Consider the following 15,884-nt stretch of genomic DNA (forward strand, 5'->3'; position numbering starts at 1 on the left):
GATAATAGAAAAGAATGAGAAACAAGTCCCAAGAGACAAAAAGTAAGAGTGGTAATACATCCAATTCATCCCAATCAAGTCTCCAGGTTAATGCTCCGACCAAACCGCGCATACAGCGCAACCTTCAGCTGCTGCATTTCCTCGCGCAGCTCACCGATAGAGTCCTCCAGCTTGGTGACATCTGTGTCGATCTTCTCTGTTGATGCAGAAAGCATTCCCTGCGCGTCTGATAGCGGTAGTTGGAAGAATGAGTCGCCGATTTTGTAACTGAGGGGAGTTGTTAGCGATGATCTCTTTTCTTTTATTTTTCAGTTTGTTCCCAGTCCTCCAAGAAGAGGATCCAAAACCAGAACATATATAAAAAAGGGGAAGGTAAAAAAACGAGATAGGAAGAGGGTATTCCTTACGGCACAAGCTCATCTTCATCAGCAAGTTCCAATTCCATCGAAACCTCTTCCAAGTCCTCCTTATCCTTCTATAAACCAGTTAGCAAGATATTCAATACATAACAGAAGACAAGATCCTCAAAAGTCAAAACTCCATACCTGCTTCCCCTTCAACTGCTCCTCAAGCACAGTCTGGCGCTGATGCAACCGACTGAACCGGTTGATCTTCTCTTGATCCTCGCGACGGACTTCATTCTCATCATTAGCGGACGTCTCATCCGCCTTTGTGAGCTGCGCGTTGGCGAGGTTAGCTTCAGAGCTCGGCTTTGGCGGGGTTTGTCGCGCTTGAGCTTGGTGGGGGTTGGCTTACCATACGAGGCTGCACCATTTTGGCTATCTGGTGGGGGAAATTTGGTTGGATTTGAACGGGGGATTTGTCTGTTCTTTTGTGTTTGGGCTTTTGTTTTGTCCTCGTTGCGGGTTGGTTGGTTTGCGCGTTTGATATCGGGTTTGAGTGGGTGGTCCGTGCGTGGCGATGAGATGAGTTGATATTTGTAGCTGGGAGAGCGTTTATATAGGATCTATACAGGGTGTAGAGTATTTATCAGGTCTTATTTCCGCTTCTTTATTGGATGTATTAATTCTTCTATTTTTCTTCTATCTCCTTTATATATCTTTATATACGTATATTGGGTTGGGTATGTCATCGGGTACTTGGAGTGACATCATAGTAGCTCTTATTTCTCTGAAGAATATAAAAGATATTTTGATAAAAGTCATCTAAATCCCAGAAATAGTTCTAAATACTCTATAACCTCAAGGCATCTTCTTCCGAGTTGAGTGTAGGCATCACTTTTTAGTGCCAAAACACCGCCACCGGAGAAACGAAACACCTCCGCAGGAACCCCGTCATCGTCACTTTTCAACTTCCCAGGAGACCTTCGAACCAGTAACCAGATCTCTCTAATTTCGGTTTAACTGTACTGGTCACACTTGTCCTGTGTACATCTGTCCTCGTGACCATCTCCACCTGAGCTATCAAGCTCCATCCCGCGCGAAAGCCTCATCCCAGCTTTCATCCGTCCTTCCACCCAACCCTTCGCGACCCTGCCAGCACAGCACCACATTGATCAAAATGCGAATGCAATCAAGCGGAGTTTCACTCCTCCTCTCCACATTCCTAGCAAGCCTAGCATCCGCGTCTGGCTTCGACTGCGCGCACATCAAGCTTGACAATTACAAATACGATCTCAGTCCCCTAAAGGGCGTCCATGAGCTGACTCACAGTGTCACGACGGATGACTTCGTGACGAATACAACCTACCGATTGAACATCTGCAATATTCTTGGGGGTTCTGCTCGGTACGGCGATGCGACGTGCGGGACTAGCAAAAACGGTACGTTCCTGCCCAAGATGACGCGACCATGTTGAAGGGGCCTTCTGCTTGGGATAACCACGCTAATTGGTGTATTGGTTTTAGTCTGCGGTTTCGTGCACCGAATAGCGAAGGACGGAAATGGCGGCTCGACGTTCGGTTTCCCGATCGTCGGCCTCGACCCCGTTGGCCAAGGCTCCAAGAACCCAGAACTGAAGCGATTGAAGGATATAAACCCCGAGACCGAGGGACTGCGCGTTAAGCTGGAAGGCGGGTCATACAAGGGAGATGGAAATGACCAAAAGGCCAAGAAGGCAGGTGCTATTATTGAATTCCAGTGCGACCACGAGCGATCCGGACTGGAGGGCCTGCACACGCTTGAAGCAGACCCGGAAACGAAGGAGCGACGACGGAGAGCGGAGGGTGAAGAAGGTGGTGCGCCAGCGGGAAACAGCAGCAGTAGTCTGCAGTTCAAGAGCTTTGGTCCGTCGGATGATGATACCTACATCCTGAGACTGGATTGGCGCACAAAGTACGCCTGCGACGAGTTCGAGAAGGACAAGGGTGATACTTCCAGCTCTAACAGCTGGGGTTTCTTCACCTGGTTGATTATCATGTGAGTTCTTTTCTCTTAGTTCCTAGGAACTTCATTTTCTTGTTCCTGTCTGAAACACCCTGCTAATTAATCTATCTAGTGCCTTCCTCTGCATCGCTGCCTACCTCATCTTCGGCTCCTGGCTCAACTACAACCGCTACGGCGCCCGCGGCTGGGATCTCCTCCCCCACGGCGACACCATCCGCGATATGCCCTACCTCTTCCAGGACTGGCTCCGTCGGGTAATCAATACTCTCCAAGGAGCGGGCTCGCGAGGTGGTTACAGTGCGGTATGAAGGATCTTGGCTTGGATAGATTGGTTCCTATAGTCGTTTGTACTTTTGGATGGAGATACAATATCTTTTTTTTCTTACTGCACTGTTTCGGCCGGGGTTTCAATGCCTTGCTTGGTGTCTGCAAATGTTTCTTTGAGTTTGTACGGCGCTAGATGAGGAGTTTATATGCTTGGCCATGACGAATGATATGATTTCAAGGCCAGTTATTGGGATCTACGAGCCCTTGACGCTACAACTTGTGTAGGCTTCCTAGAATGTTGGAACCTAGGATGCTCTAGAATTTATTAGCTGCCGCATTGCGTGTGTCTATTGCAGGTGAAGTGCCGTTTGCATCAGATAAGTCTATCTGGATTTCGGATCTAGCTACCGCCACCTTAGGACCAATACTGGAAGGCCACACGGGGGCTATCTGGGTGTTGGCCTGGTCTCCGGATGTGTCTCAACTCGCATCGGGTTCAAAGGGTGGAGCCATCAGGGTCTGGGATGTGATTACCATAGAGTGCGTCCGCATCCTTCCGAGTTCTGAATGGATTAGGTCCATAGCATGGTCTCCGGATAGTAGTCGGTTTGCCTCGAGCTCGACTCATGCCTCCATCAGAGTATGGGGTACCAAAACGTGTGATTTTATGTGTTTCAACGGCCATAAAGGTTGGGTTGAAGCGGAAGCCTGGTCTCTGGATGGAAGGCACCTCGTCTCAGGGTCTGATGATAGGACCGTCAAAATATGGGACACAACAGTCAAATTTCGGCCAACCAACAGGGGCCACAATGAACCTGTGCAACCGACTGCCTAGGCTCAAGATGGAACCAAAGTGGTATCAGAGTCAATGGACACAACCATTCGGTTGTGGGATCCAACTACCCGTCAGTGCACGATTTTCCAACGCCAGCACGGCACACAAAGCAAGTTTTTCGGCAATCATGATGGAAATAAACTTGCATCAACATTGTATGATGGCATCGTCCACGTGTGGGATTCGATTACTGGTCAGTACACTGTTTTCAGGGAACGTGGCTATAGAATTACAGACATTGTCTGGTCTCCCGATGGAGTTCACCTCGCGTCATCATCATATGATGAGACAGTTCGAGTGTGGAATCCGACTACTGATTGTGAGCTCTTAGCTTTCACAGAGCATACCGACATGTTTGACAATATTGCCTAGTCTCCCAACGGAAGTCAAGTCGCAAAAGCATCAAGGGACTATACCGTCCGGGTGTGGAGTTTGACTACCGGTCGTGAGGTCTCGATTTGCAAAGAGCACACCGACAAGGCTTCTACAGTTTCCTGGTCTTACGATGGAGCCCGACTCGCATCTGCATCGGACTGTAGAATCGTTATATCAGAGCCGACCACTGGCCAGTGTATCTTAAATTCCCCTATTGAAACCCGTGGCTTCCTTCGGTTCGACAGCACCTAATCCGACTTACTCCACACTGGGCTTGGATGTTCGATGTGGGGGATCTGAAACGTGCCTTGACAAGCTCCAATGACTCAAACTATGTACCACAGCCACATGGGTATGGCCTCAGCGGAGACCTGTCCTGGATAACATACGTATAATGGAACAAAAATATTGTGGTTACCCCCTGAACACCGACCGGCCAGACTACACGCATTGGTCTTGTCAGTCACAACTGTGACCATCGGTTGTGTCTCCGGTATCGTTGAGTTCTATGAATTCTCCGTCGAATACCATGGTGTCATACATGGTACGAAGTAGAAATATAGGGCACTGAAGCCTGGAAAATACCCAGACCGCCGAGATGGTGTGCCTAGGTTCTCCATATAAAAAGTACATTTGATGGTTAGTCAACTTGTCCGTATAGATTCAAAAAATAGCGAATCTTTGTCATTTTAGTTAGTTGGAGTCATATATATTTTTCATACATATTGCTCCACCCTTGATCGACACTTCACCACTTAATCCGGCAGTCCCGCCCGAGCTTCGGACTCCGAGTATGTTCAACGGATTTAAAGATTTCACTGCTGAATATGTAGAAAGGGGCCGAGTTTACCATGTGTCAAACCAATGGTAATACTTGCCAAGTCGGGGAATTGCCTTGGCCATCGACCTCAGAATCTCGGTGGATTATATTGACGAACGAAATAAACGGAGTTACCTGGGTCAGCATGATATTGCGCAAGGCCAGAGGCATCCCCACTGCCGATTTACTTGGCATTCGGTTTCTCGCTCCGAGCTCTATTTGAAATCTTCAGGATTGACGGTTGTGCGTGAGAACTGTAGCACCAGCTCTGCATACAGCATTCCTCGAAGTTGTTGTACGTGCATCTACCTGCGTCAGGCAAACGGCTCTTGTCTAGTAGGCACGGTATATCAAGGTCACAACTACGTACCACAATAATGCTACCGGTAACCAGCGGAAGAGACTTTCTCCCTCTATCTCCAGCCATGACGATCATTGCCTTGTTTCCAGTCTTGCAAGACACAACTTGACTTGACACGACCAATCAGATGAAGTGTCAATATTGTGCAGGACCTCTTAATGGTCAGTCGTTAGCTTGCTTCATCAGATAAGATGAAGGCCCGCTAATAACGCGGACTTCATTACGCGAATGTGGGCCTGTCGGAGGAAAGAAATGCACTACGACCCTGGATGGAAATGATCGGTCCTTCAGCCCTTGTTCCCCTGCAGACGTTTTATGTATAAGTAAAGCAGTGCCAGAAAAATAACGGGCTCCGGTAATTGAACTGCTGTGGAGTACTCGTTCCTTTCACAATGCGTCTTTCTGCTTCAGTTGCCCTGTTGGGCCTTGCCTTGCCGTCGGCTTTGGCTCTTTGCCCATATGCAGAGCAGATGAACCTTGAAAAGAAGAGCACGACTCCGCCGCATGTGCATGCACCGCGCAAGGCGCCGTCCGACAAGAAAGGCATCTTTTATATGAACCGCATTGCCCCCGGGACGTCAGAGCTGTATGTTGCCAATGTTGATGGCACTGAGGAACGTCCTCTTCTCTCCAACCCTATCTACGAATACCACGCCACCTTCTCCCCCGATGGAGAATGGATCACCTTTACCGGAGAACGGAACGCTGACGGTAATTCGGATATCTATCGTGTTCGGACAGACGGGTCTGGCCTCGAGGAGTTGGTAGCAACCTCTTCGGTGGAAGACGGGGCTGTCGTTTCTCCAAATGGAAAGCAAATCGCCTATGTTTCCACTGCCAATGGCTACAAGGCCAACATCTGGGTGATGGATCTAGAGAGTGGCAAGAAATGGAACCTCACAGATACCGCTTCGACCGCTGCCAACAACTCTCTTCCAAATGGATACTTCCGTCCTGCGTGGTCTCCCGACGGCCAATGGATCGCTTTCTCGTCGGACCGTAATTCGGGCTGGTACGGACACGGAGACCCGATTTTCCAAGGTGTGACTGGCTGGGAACATACACAGGAGCTGTCCATCTACGCTATCCGCCCCAATGGGTCTGATTTCCGTCGTGTCGCCTCGAAGTCTGGTTATTGTCTAGGTTCACCGAAGTGGTCACCTAATGGCGAGCGTATCATCTTCTACGAGATGACTCGTGAGAATACCTGGAACGCTCACCGTCCCGAGTCACTCGACTCCGCCAACTCCACCCTTATCTCGGTTAAGTTTGCCACAGGCGCTGACCGTCGCGTGGAAGTCCAAGGAGCAGGCGTGAAGATCTTCCCTCAATACCTTCCTAACAACACTGTCGCCTACTTCGGAAAGGGTTCCGGTATCGAAGGATTCCACACCACCGCCGGCGGATACGTGAACACCACTAGCGAGGTGATCCGCTCCCCTGCCTGGTCTCCAGACGGCAAGAAGGTCGTCTATGAAAAGACTGCCTGGACTATCCGTCCCATGGACAAGAAGCTGTACAGCTGGGACTCGGAGTGGGAATACCGCTTTACGGACGTGTTCCCACAGCTGTCCAACGCCAACAAAATCGCCCTAACCGAGAAACAGCTTGGAAACTCTTCTGTTGTTTCCTTCAACGCCAATGGAACCAACGAGGGCCTAATATACAACGACATGGAATCCAGCTTCATTGATGCCAGCTCAGTCGCCATGGGCACCGCAGGTGCCTTCAACCCGGCCTGGTCGCCCGATGGCAATTGGGTCACCTTCGGAGTAGGCTTCTGGTTCCAAGGCCGTGCAACCGGCGGCGGTTGGCTCGTACGAGCCACTGCCAATGGCACGTACTCCGAAGTCCTGAGCGAGAGCACCACAACCCTCAGCAGCAACAGCAGCGTGATCAACTCCGGCTTCCCTAGCTTCTCGCATGACGGAAAGAAGATCGTCTTCCGTGTTTGGGGAACAAACTCCACTCTGGGCGACAGATCCCAGCTCGGACTTCGTGTTCTGGATCTGGAAACTCGCAAGACATCCGTCTTGACTAACGAGTGGGATAACCTACCTTCCTTCTCTCCCGACGGAAAGAGAATCGTCTTTACTCGCAAGACCACTGATTACAACTACGATGTCTGCACCATGCGTCCTGATGGAACTGATGTCAAGGTTCTCACTAGCAGTGGTGCCAATGATGCTCATGCCGTCTGGACTTGGGATGGTCGCATTGCCTACTCTTCTGGCATGTTCGGCTTCCAGTATGAGTGTGCTCTCTATGATCAGACTTTCCAGCCTTATGGTCAGGTCCTCGTTATGAATGCTGATGGCTCGAATAAGCGTGTGCTTACTGATTCTATCTGGGAGGACTCGATGCCTCTCTACGTGCCGAACAGTGCCCTCAAGGCTAACGCTAAGATTCACAAATAGAACGTGCGCAGCACTGCCTCGGATGCAGCTGACTTGATTTTTTAATTTTGGTACTTGACCTCGGGAAGGAAAACCATCGTTATATTTGTACTTAAGTGATATATTGATTCATGGAAAAATATTATGATTCTGTTAACGTGAATGTTGGAATGGCTGCTAGATTCCTAATTGTAGCTTTTCTAGGGCCCAATATCCTTGCCTAGAGAGGCTGTGTCATCCAACCTTTGTCTCGGGCCTCGCCTTTTCACATAGAAGTAGTTGTATTGCTCAGGATGCTCTCTTTCCATATATAACCGTAATAAGTGACAGCCACAGCTGCCAAAAGAAAGGGACGGGAAGTACCCGGAGCTCCTCAGAGCGTGACTTTTGACCACATAATTTATCACGTTTCGAAAACATCCGCCCCTTAACAGTAGGTGAAACCAGAATGTGTAGTTTTCTCCTTGAATATCATGAGAACCCTCCACTGGCTTCTTCACGATGAGCCTACTCTTAGCACATTTTAAAACTAGGCATCATCAACAATGTGCTTGAGGGAGTATTTCAGACTCCCTCCTATGGGCCTCTTTCAGATTCATGGTAACTATAAGTTAAGATAGTTAGACCGGTGCCTGTTTTATATCGTTCTTGGGGTTTGTTTGAGAGCTCTAGTTATTTAATGTCTTTCAGAGTCCCGCCGCACAGTTCAATTGAAACAGAGATGATAATACAGTAAAAGGCGGTGGATGGGGCGGATTGGCGGTCTGCGTCTATGTGATGATGCCCCTCAATGGCCTAAATAGGAAAGAACCTCCCAGGGAAGTAGATATCAACAGGCTAATAACACATCACCATACCCTGTAAATATAATAATAGCTAGTACTTTGCATTCGTATAAGCTAGCAAATAGCAATAACATTCATAGAATAATAGAATAGAAGAAGACACGCAAGATCGTCATGGTCATCAACCAATCCCCGTGGAGATGGCGCCATCCGGACTAATTCGTTCTCATGTCCCACAAAGTCAACAAGAAATAATATGGGGTAGCTGCCCCTCGGCTGCCCCTTTCTTCTTTTCCTTCCTCATTTCACCCATTTCCTGAGCCTGTGCGTTACAAACGACTCTCCAGTTTCCCTTCCTAAACCTTCACGGCGAATGACTTGAGGTACAGGTAGTCGGCCATGTTGGCGTCAACTGTCTGACGGATGAGAGCAGCCTGCTTCTCACCGTACTTCTTCTGCCACTCGGCGTCAAACTGCTCCTCTGTCTTGACAGCACGTTTCTATGAAAAGTGTTAGCCCAAGTCCCCAATACTTGCACATCCCCATTCCACCAAAATGCAGAATGATAGAAACTTACATGAGCTCTCTGCACCAGAGCCTTCGACTCGATAGCATCATTATGGAATCCACGCCACTTCTCAAACGCATTCCGAGCAACGGCATGTTCCGCCTCGGTATCCCACGTCAGCATCTCCGGTCGGTACGGCAAACCAGTACTGTTACAGAAAGCCTCGATGGTCTTCGCCGGCTCGTCGAGCATATCATCCGCATCGATGACACACACCTCGATGCCAGTCGTCGCCTCAGCATCAGAAGAGGCGTTCAACTCCGGGCGCGTTGCAACCCGAGGCCCGACCAATCCTGTCTCGCGCAGATAATCAAAGTGCCGACGCAGCTCGTCGTACCCGGCCTCCAGTGGGTCGTAGTTGTGGAACCCGGTCACCTCGTCCAGAGGTGGGATCGTGCATCGCAGGTACGACGGAACGCTGTAGTGCGGGTCGCGGATTAGGAATGCCCAGTGGAACTGTTCTTGCAGCTCGCGAGGCATCACGGTTGGGTTACCCGGCTCTGTGGGTGTGTCGTACGGGTAGGGTTCCTTGGAAGTTCCATTGGTGTGACCATTGGTCGCGCCGTTGGTGTGGCCGTTCATCTCGTGACCGTTCACACCGTTCGCCGTGCCGTTGGTACCGTTCGAGCTTCCATTGACCCCGTTGGTGTGGCCGTTGGTGTGAGTAGTGCCGTTGGCACCGTTCACACCATTGGCCTTGTGCGAGTCGCCGTTGGTGCCGACTCCTCGCTTAACGCGCAGGAGAGACGGGGCGATGCTGGCGGGTTGGCCATTCGGTGGAAGCAGGTAGTGGTCGATATCTTTGATAAAGACTCTCTTTCCCTATGACAAGGTAAGCATCCCCTCAAAAAGAGCAAATATTCCATTCCGCTGCGCGGATATCCATGGTCATTCCATATTTCGGAGCCAGTCTGTGATCTACAGTTTGTAGAGAGGAAGGGGGAACAGATTGCCTCGGGCTACATCTGCGGTGCAAAGTAACAAAAAAAATGTAAACAGGTAAGGGGTTTTCCTTCATGTTCGATCCACAAGGGAGAACCTGAAGAGCATTACGAGGGGGAGGTGTAAAAAAGCGAGAGATTTCGCAGAAAGAAGGGTCGGACCTGAGTAGTTTCTCGCTCCAGCCTTTCCATCACGGTACTATATGTCGAATTGGCAAATCCACTATCCAGGCGTGCTTGTGCATGTTCATCGCCTGCAAATCGGGTGGAGAGGCGCTCCGGCCCGTAGTAGAATGCATCGCCAAATGGCTCATGGACACATTGGATAGTATCACGCTGAGTCATGAAGACCTGTCATCCGTTAGTTATATGCCTTGGAATGGAATTGTTTGTCGGCATCTCAGGTTCTCTTACTCGCTCAAAGGCCGTCGAGCATGCTCGCGGATGCGTAGCCACAAAGATCGGCTTGCCTGACATTATTGTATGCCGTACAATGTTTAATATTGACCGAAATAACTGCAATCTGCAGGTTCTGTCTTGGGGAAAATCACCAAAGGTAATTGTAAATAGACTTGCAGTGGATCAAGCCTCTGATCAATCAACGCAAGGATAATTCCAATCCAGCCGTTAAACCTGTGGCGAGACAGAAATTTTCTGGTTTGGGGTGGCGGGTCGAATGCTTCACAAGCGTCCTATGCCAGCGAATAGAGCTTCTCAGTGGTCTCAGTTGCAATGACTATGGCGTGAGAATAATGAAAAGGGAGAGGGGGGGCTAAAACTCTTTATATGAACGAATGACATAGGTACCAGGGTTTAATAAACCGTTTCTTTTTTTATTTTATTTTATATTTTTATTTTCGGGAGGCGGAGAGTTACCAGAGTTGGCTATTACTCTGACCCATGGAAAAGAAGAAAAAGAAAGGAAAAAGAATGGTAAAATAAATTATGGATATCCTATTTTAACAGACAGATTACCTAGGTAGCCCCAAGGTGTTACGCATAGTTATAGTATAGCATGATGCTTCCTCATAGTACATAGTAAGTATATTGTTATATTGTTATAGGACTATTCCACATAGAATTAGTACATGTAGCATTGCTTACTATGTGCATGTAGAATCCCAAAGCCTCGAATCTGCGTCCAGCATTAGCTTCAGCATGCCTCGTAGGTAAGGGTCGGAGAAGCAGCAACTCGGAAAAGCAACATTGAAATCATGAACGCCATAAAGCCCCTCGCCCCTCTCTGCCCCGCAGAAACCTTTCCGCTTCTATTTTTTCTGTCCCCTCTCCAGCCTACGACACGCGAAACAAAGTAAAAGAAAAATCTAGAGGCCACCTCCCATGATGAAACGGCCAATGGGAAAACAACTTGTGGGCAGTGGTGTGGATCGATCTTCAATTCTGGATGCGCCGACCTGGAACAAATACCCACCATCCACGGTCCAGTCGTCTCTTAGCTCCTCAGCTGAGACGGACACTCCTCTTCCATGCAGCCCGGTGAAAGTTGGTTTCCTAAACGGTGATGATTCCAACCGAAAGCGCAGTTAGATCGTATATAAAAATCCCTCGGCCCCAAGTTGAGTAGATACTTGCAGGGGGTCTGATCCCGGGCAAGGTTCGAGATCGATTTCTTCGAATTCTGATTGCTCTGCGTATATTCCACCTGACGTCATGGACTAACTGTGGGATATTTTCTGTCGGCTATCGTGGAACACGATATAAAAGGTAAGCGACGTATGGCCAAAGGCAACTCGAGCTATGTAAATAAGTGTCTGGGCAGGCGTCAGCGCCACATCGTAAAATCCAACATATGTAGCTTGTTCACATCTTGATTTTGGCGGGTAAAGAGGAGCCGGTGGAACTGGGTTGTTTCGATGCTCCACTGCAAGGCACGCAAGCCCAAAGTGGCATCAACACCGAATCATCGCTCTAACGTGGGGAGTCTGATCATCTAAGGGTTCTGGTTTGCTGGCTTGCGCGATTTAATCCGAGGTTGCTGACCTCATCTCGGAACGGATAGGGCTTAGGTCAGCAATATATTGTCACGTGAATATCACCTGCATTTCACGTGACCCGAAATTTCTTTATCACGTGCCGGATGTTGTAGGTGGCACTGTCAATCACCTATATAACCCCTCGTGAGGTCTAGACTATGTAATTATATTGGTACCTGATGCCTTATGTAATAAGGCGGTAATTGACTAATTATAGTGTATGTGTGTGTAACAATCGAAGTGTCATTTGAGTGTATTTCACTAGAGAGTGACATGCTACACTATGTATGTGGTCAATAGTTAACCCGGAGGAATAGTTTCTCCGTTATCTTCGGCTGATCCCCAGCGCTGTCAGGCAATGTCAGGCAACGTCAGGCAGCTTCTGGAAGGCGGTGGAACCCAGTAGTGACGACATGGACCTAATAGCAGCTTCGGGCACCCCACGCGTCTGGAGTATATGAACTTGCATCATCGTGCTTCAAGTTGAACATTATTCAAGTTTACCAGCTCAATTACTTTCTACTCTTACACTACCACTTCGATCCTACCTCTTGAAACATCAGCGTCTACAACTATTGATATTACCCCACTCATCCGTTCAAAATGAGCGGCGTCCAGTTCACAGATCGGGCTAACAAGGCCTTGCTGGACTCCAGCGGCCTCTGCGAGCAATATGCGCACTCCCAGATCATGCCTCTTCACTTGGCAGTCGCGCTGCTCAACCCCTCCCCAGATGAGTCTGAAGATCAACAGACTCCTTCTGGTGCTCACGCCTCCCACGATTCCTCAACCGCTCCTCTTTTCCGCCAGGTCGTCGACAGAGCTCACGGCGACTCTCAGCTCCTAGACCGATCGCTGATGAAGCTACTGGTCCGCCTACCGAGTCAAGACCCTCCCCCAGAAAACCCTAGCGTTTCCCCCCAACTCTCCAAAGTCATTCGATCAGCCACCGATTTGTCGAAAACCCAAAAGGATAGCTTCGTTGCGGTTGATCATCTCATCCAGTCTGTCTGCCAAGATTCACAGGTTCAGCGTGCCCTGGGTGATGCCAATATTCCCAACCTCAAGTTGATCGACACTGCTATCCAGCAAATTCGTGGTACAAAACGGGTCGACTCCAAGACCGCTGATGCGGAAGGAGAGAATGAGAACCTGAAGAAGTTCACCATTGATATGACTTCCTTGGCTCGGGAGGGTAAGATCGATCCGGTCATTGGCCGTGAGGAGGAGATCCGTCGCGTCATTCGCATTCTCAGTCGACGCACAAAGAACAACCCCGTGCTTATCGGTGAGCCCGGTGTGGGTAAGACCACCATTGTCGAAGGTCTCGCTCGCCGTATTGTCAATGCCGATATTCCTGCCAACCTGGCTCAGTGCCGTCTTCTCTCTCTCGACGTTGGTTCTCTTGTTGCGGGCAGCAAATACCGCGGTGAATTCGAAGAACGTATGAAGGGCGTTCTCAAGGAAATTGAAGATTCCAAGGATACCATTGTTCTCTTCGTCGATGAAATCCACCTGCTTATGGGCGCTGGATCTAGCGGTGAAGGCGGTATGGATGCTGCTAACCTTCTCAAGCCCATGCTGGCTCGCGGTCAACTCCATTGTATTGGTGCCACGACCCTCTCTGAATACCGCAAGTATATTGAGAAGGACCAGGCCTTCGAGCGACGATTCCAGCAGGTCCTTGTCAAGGAACCTACAGTCCCAGAAACCATCTCTATTCTTCGTGGTCTGAAGGAAAAATACGAGGCTCACCACGGTGTCAACATTCTTGACGGAGCTATCGTAACTGCCGCTACTCTCGCTTCTCGCTACCTGACGGCTCGCCGACTCCCTGATTCTGCGGTCGATTTGATCGATGAGGCTGCAGCTGCAGTCCGAGTCACTCGCGAGTCCGAGCCCGAAGCTCTCGACACACTGGAAAGAAAGGCTCGCCAGCTTCAGATTGAAATCCACGCCCTTTCGCGTGAGCAGGACGACGCATCCAAGGCTCGTCTTGAGGCTGCCAAACAAGAAGCTGCCAATGTTGGCGAGGAGCTCCGGCCGATGCGCGAGAAGTACGAAAGTGAAAAGCAACGCAGCCGCGAAGTACAGGAGGCCAAGATCAAGCTTGACTCTCTCAAGGTCAAGCGTGACGAAGCCGAACGTTCAGGCGACACCCAGACAGCTGCTGATCTCGAATACTATGCCATCCCAGAGACCAAAACTCTCATCGAGCGTCTCGAGGCTGACCGGGCGAGGGCCGATGCTGAACGTCGCGCTCAATCAGGAGATGCCGGTGAAGCACTCCTTGCCGATGCAGTTGGTCCCGATCAGATCAATGAAATTGTTGGTCGGTGGACCGGTATCCCTGTCACGAGGCTCAAAACCACCGAAAAGGACAAGCTGCTCAACATGGAGAAATACCTTGGCAAAGTTGTTGTCGGCCAGAAGGAAGCCGTTGTCTCGGTCTCCAACGCCATTCGCTTGCAGCGCTCGGGTCTCAGTAACCCCAACTCGCCCCCCAGCTTCTTGTTCTGTGGTCCCTCCGGTACCGGTAAGACATTGCTCACAAAAGCGCTTGCCGAGTTCCTCTTCGATGATCCAAAGGCAATGATCCGGTTCGACATGTCTGAATATCAAGAGCGCCACTCGCTCAGCCGTATGATCGGTGCACCCCCTGGATACGTTGGCCATGACGCCGGTGGCCAACTTACTGAAAACCTGCGTCGTCGCCCATTCTCGATCTTGCTCTTCGACGAGGTTGAGAAGGCCGCAAAGGAAGTTCTCACTGTCCTCTTGCAGCTCATGGATGATGGCCGTATCACCGATGGCCAGGGTCGCATCGTCGACGCAAGGAACTGCATTGTTGTCATGACCTCTAATCTGGGTGCTCAATATCTGGCCCGCCCCACTACCAAGGACGGTCGCATCGATCCCCAGACCCGCGAGTTGGTCATGGAAGCACTGCGCAACTACTTCCTCCCCGAATTCCTCAACCGTATCTCCAGCACCGTCATCTTCAACCGTCTCACCAGGCGCGAGATCCGCAAGATCGTGGACCTCCGTCTCTCCGAGGTGCAGAAGCGGCTCGATATCAACGAGCGCAATGTCACTATCCAGTGCACGGATGAAGTCAAGGATTACCTCGGCGCAGCAGGCTACTCCCCAGCCTACGGTGCTCGTCCACTGGGCCGACTCATCGAGCGCGAGGTCCTCAACCGTCTCGCTGTGCTCATTTTGCGCGGAAGTATCAAGGATGGCGAGACTGCCCAAGTCGTCATGCGCGATGGTCGCATTGACGTCCTGCCTAACCACGAGATTGGTGAGAGCAGTGACGATAGCGATGATGATATGATGGACGATGGTGATTTCGACGATGAGATGAATGATGATCCCGTCTCCCCTGATCTGTATGATGATTAAACAGATCTGGCTTTCTCAAGTTTTCCTATTTTTTTCACAAAACGCGAAACACAAAATACGATTTGAACATACTCAGCAATGATGAGATGATACACGACTCTTTCTTTTATGGTTTTGTTTTTCGGATTCGCTTTATTACGTTCGCACGGCGTTAGCACTCTCTGCGCATTCGCTTTTCATGTACTTACATAGTCTTCGCTGGGTGGATCGCCTTTGATTCGAAGGCTTATCAGCCACAGCAACGGTCATGTTAATATAATTTATTCATTCAAATCCACACATAAAATACCCCCAGGCCTATTTTAGATCAAAAGTAATCATGAACAGAAATAGACATCACGAGCACATACCAGACCGACACTTGGGCACCTGCCCAGGTGGGTGCCGATGATTCTGTCACAGTCTAAACAGCCAATTGATTTCATTTCACTAACAGAATTGGGCGGAAAGATACTCGTTCAATCCGGAAAGTTTCTGGCGCAACGGCCCTAAGAATGAATGCACTCCATGTCGCCACATACGCGCCGGCATCGTCACCACATGTTCGACTTCATCTACCTCTCATATTCAATGATAAATTTGCTGCTAGAAAGCGTCCCATGTTTTGCAGAGACCTGGATCGAGTGTCTGGGTGACTTAATCCAGTACCGAATGGCGCTTAAAGCGGCAGTACAGTCTTCGAGGAAGTGCTCTTGGTTGATCTAAACAGCTTTCGGCGATACGTGGGCCATCAACTATAACATATAGCGCTTTTCTCTCTCCTGGGATTAGCCCAGGATCAAGATGCAGGCT

The 15,884-nt window shown here is 49.8% G+C and overlaps 6 protein-coding genes across 6 annotated transcripts; 4 read left to right on the forward strand and 2 right to left on the reverse strand.

Moving 5' to 3' along the window:
- Positions 1 to 74: 74 nt before the first annotated feature.
- On the reverse strand, positions 75 to 774 carry N7455_003496 (tubulin-binding prefolding complex subunit GIM3; the record flags this gene model as incomplete). Its single annotated transcript, XM_040961283.2, has 4 exons — positions 75 to 267; positions 408 to 475; positions 546 to 677; positions 757 to 774. The coding sequence occupies 4 exons, from the start codon at positions 772 to 774 to the stop codon at positions 75 to 77; spliced, it is 411 nt and encodes a 136-aa protein (XP_040808260.1).
- Positions 775 to 1,521: 747 nt separating this feature from the next.
- On the forward strand, positions 1,522 to 2,653 carry N7455_003497 (autophagy-related protein 27; the record flags this gene model as incomplete). The annotated part of the gene is made up of 3 exons (XM_040961295.2): positions 1,522 to 1,783; positions 1,868 to 2,378; positions 2,458 to 2,653. 3 exons carry the CDS (start codon positions 1,522 to 1,524, stop codon positions 2,651 to 2,653), a joined length of 969 nt encoding a protein of 322 aa, XP_040808255.1.
- Positions 2,654 to 5,395: 2,742 nt separating this feature from the next.
- On the forward strand, positions 5,396 to 7,420 carry N7455_003498 (TolB family protein; the record flags this gene model as incomplete). Its single annotated transcript, XM_040961284.2, has 1 exon — positions 5,396 to 7,420. The coding sequence occupies one exon, from the start codon at positions 5,396 to 5,398 to the stop codon at positions 7,418 to 7,420; it is 2,025 nt and encodes a 674-aa protein (XP_040808288.2).
- A 1,120-nt stretch (positions 7,421 to 8,540) lies between these two features.
- On the reverse strand, positions 8,541 to 10,170 carry N7455_003499 (uncharacterized protein; the record flags this gene model as incomplete). The annotated part of the gene is made up of 4 exons (XM_040961305.1): positions 8,541 to 8,684; positions 8,762 to 9,574; positions 9,856 to 10,044; positions 10,108 to 10,170. The coding sequence occupies 4 exons, from the start codon at positions 10,168 to 10,170 to the stop codon at positions 8,541 to 8,543; spliced, it is 1,209 nt and encodes a 402-aa protein (XP_040808284.1).
- Positions 10,171 to 11,037: 867 nt separating this feature from the next.
- On the forward strand, positions 11,038 to 11,241 carry N7455_003500 (uncharacterized protein; the record flags this gene model as incomplete). Its single annotated transcript, XM_065604503.1, has 1 exon — positions 11,038 to 11,241. One exon carries the CDS (start codon positions 11,038 to 11,040, stop codon positions 11,239 to 11,241), a length of 204 nt encoding a protein of 67 aa, XP_065462994.1.
- Positions 11,242 to 12,290: 1,049 nt separating this feature from the next.
- Positions 12,291 to 15,092, forward strand: N7455_003501 (ATP-dependent Clp protease ATP-binding subunit; the record flags this gene model as incomplete). Its single annotated transcript, XM_040961271.1, has 1 exon — positions 12,291 to 15,092. One exon carries the CDS (start codon positions 12,291 to 12,293, stop codon positions 15,090 to 15,092), a length of 2,802 nt encoding a protein of 933 aa, XP_040808281.1.
- Positions 15,093 to 15,884: the final 792 nt, after the last annotated feature.

The sequence above is a fragment of the Penicillium solitum genome (genome assembly GCF_028829755.1).
Source record: "Penicillium solitum strain IBT 25940 chromosome Unknown utg000001l_segment0_segment0, whole genome shotgun sequence".
In the NCBI taxonomy this organism is placed as follows: Eukaryota; Fungi; Ascomycota; class Eurotiomycetes; order Eurotiales; family Aspergillaceae; genus Penicillium; species Penicillium solitum.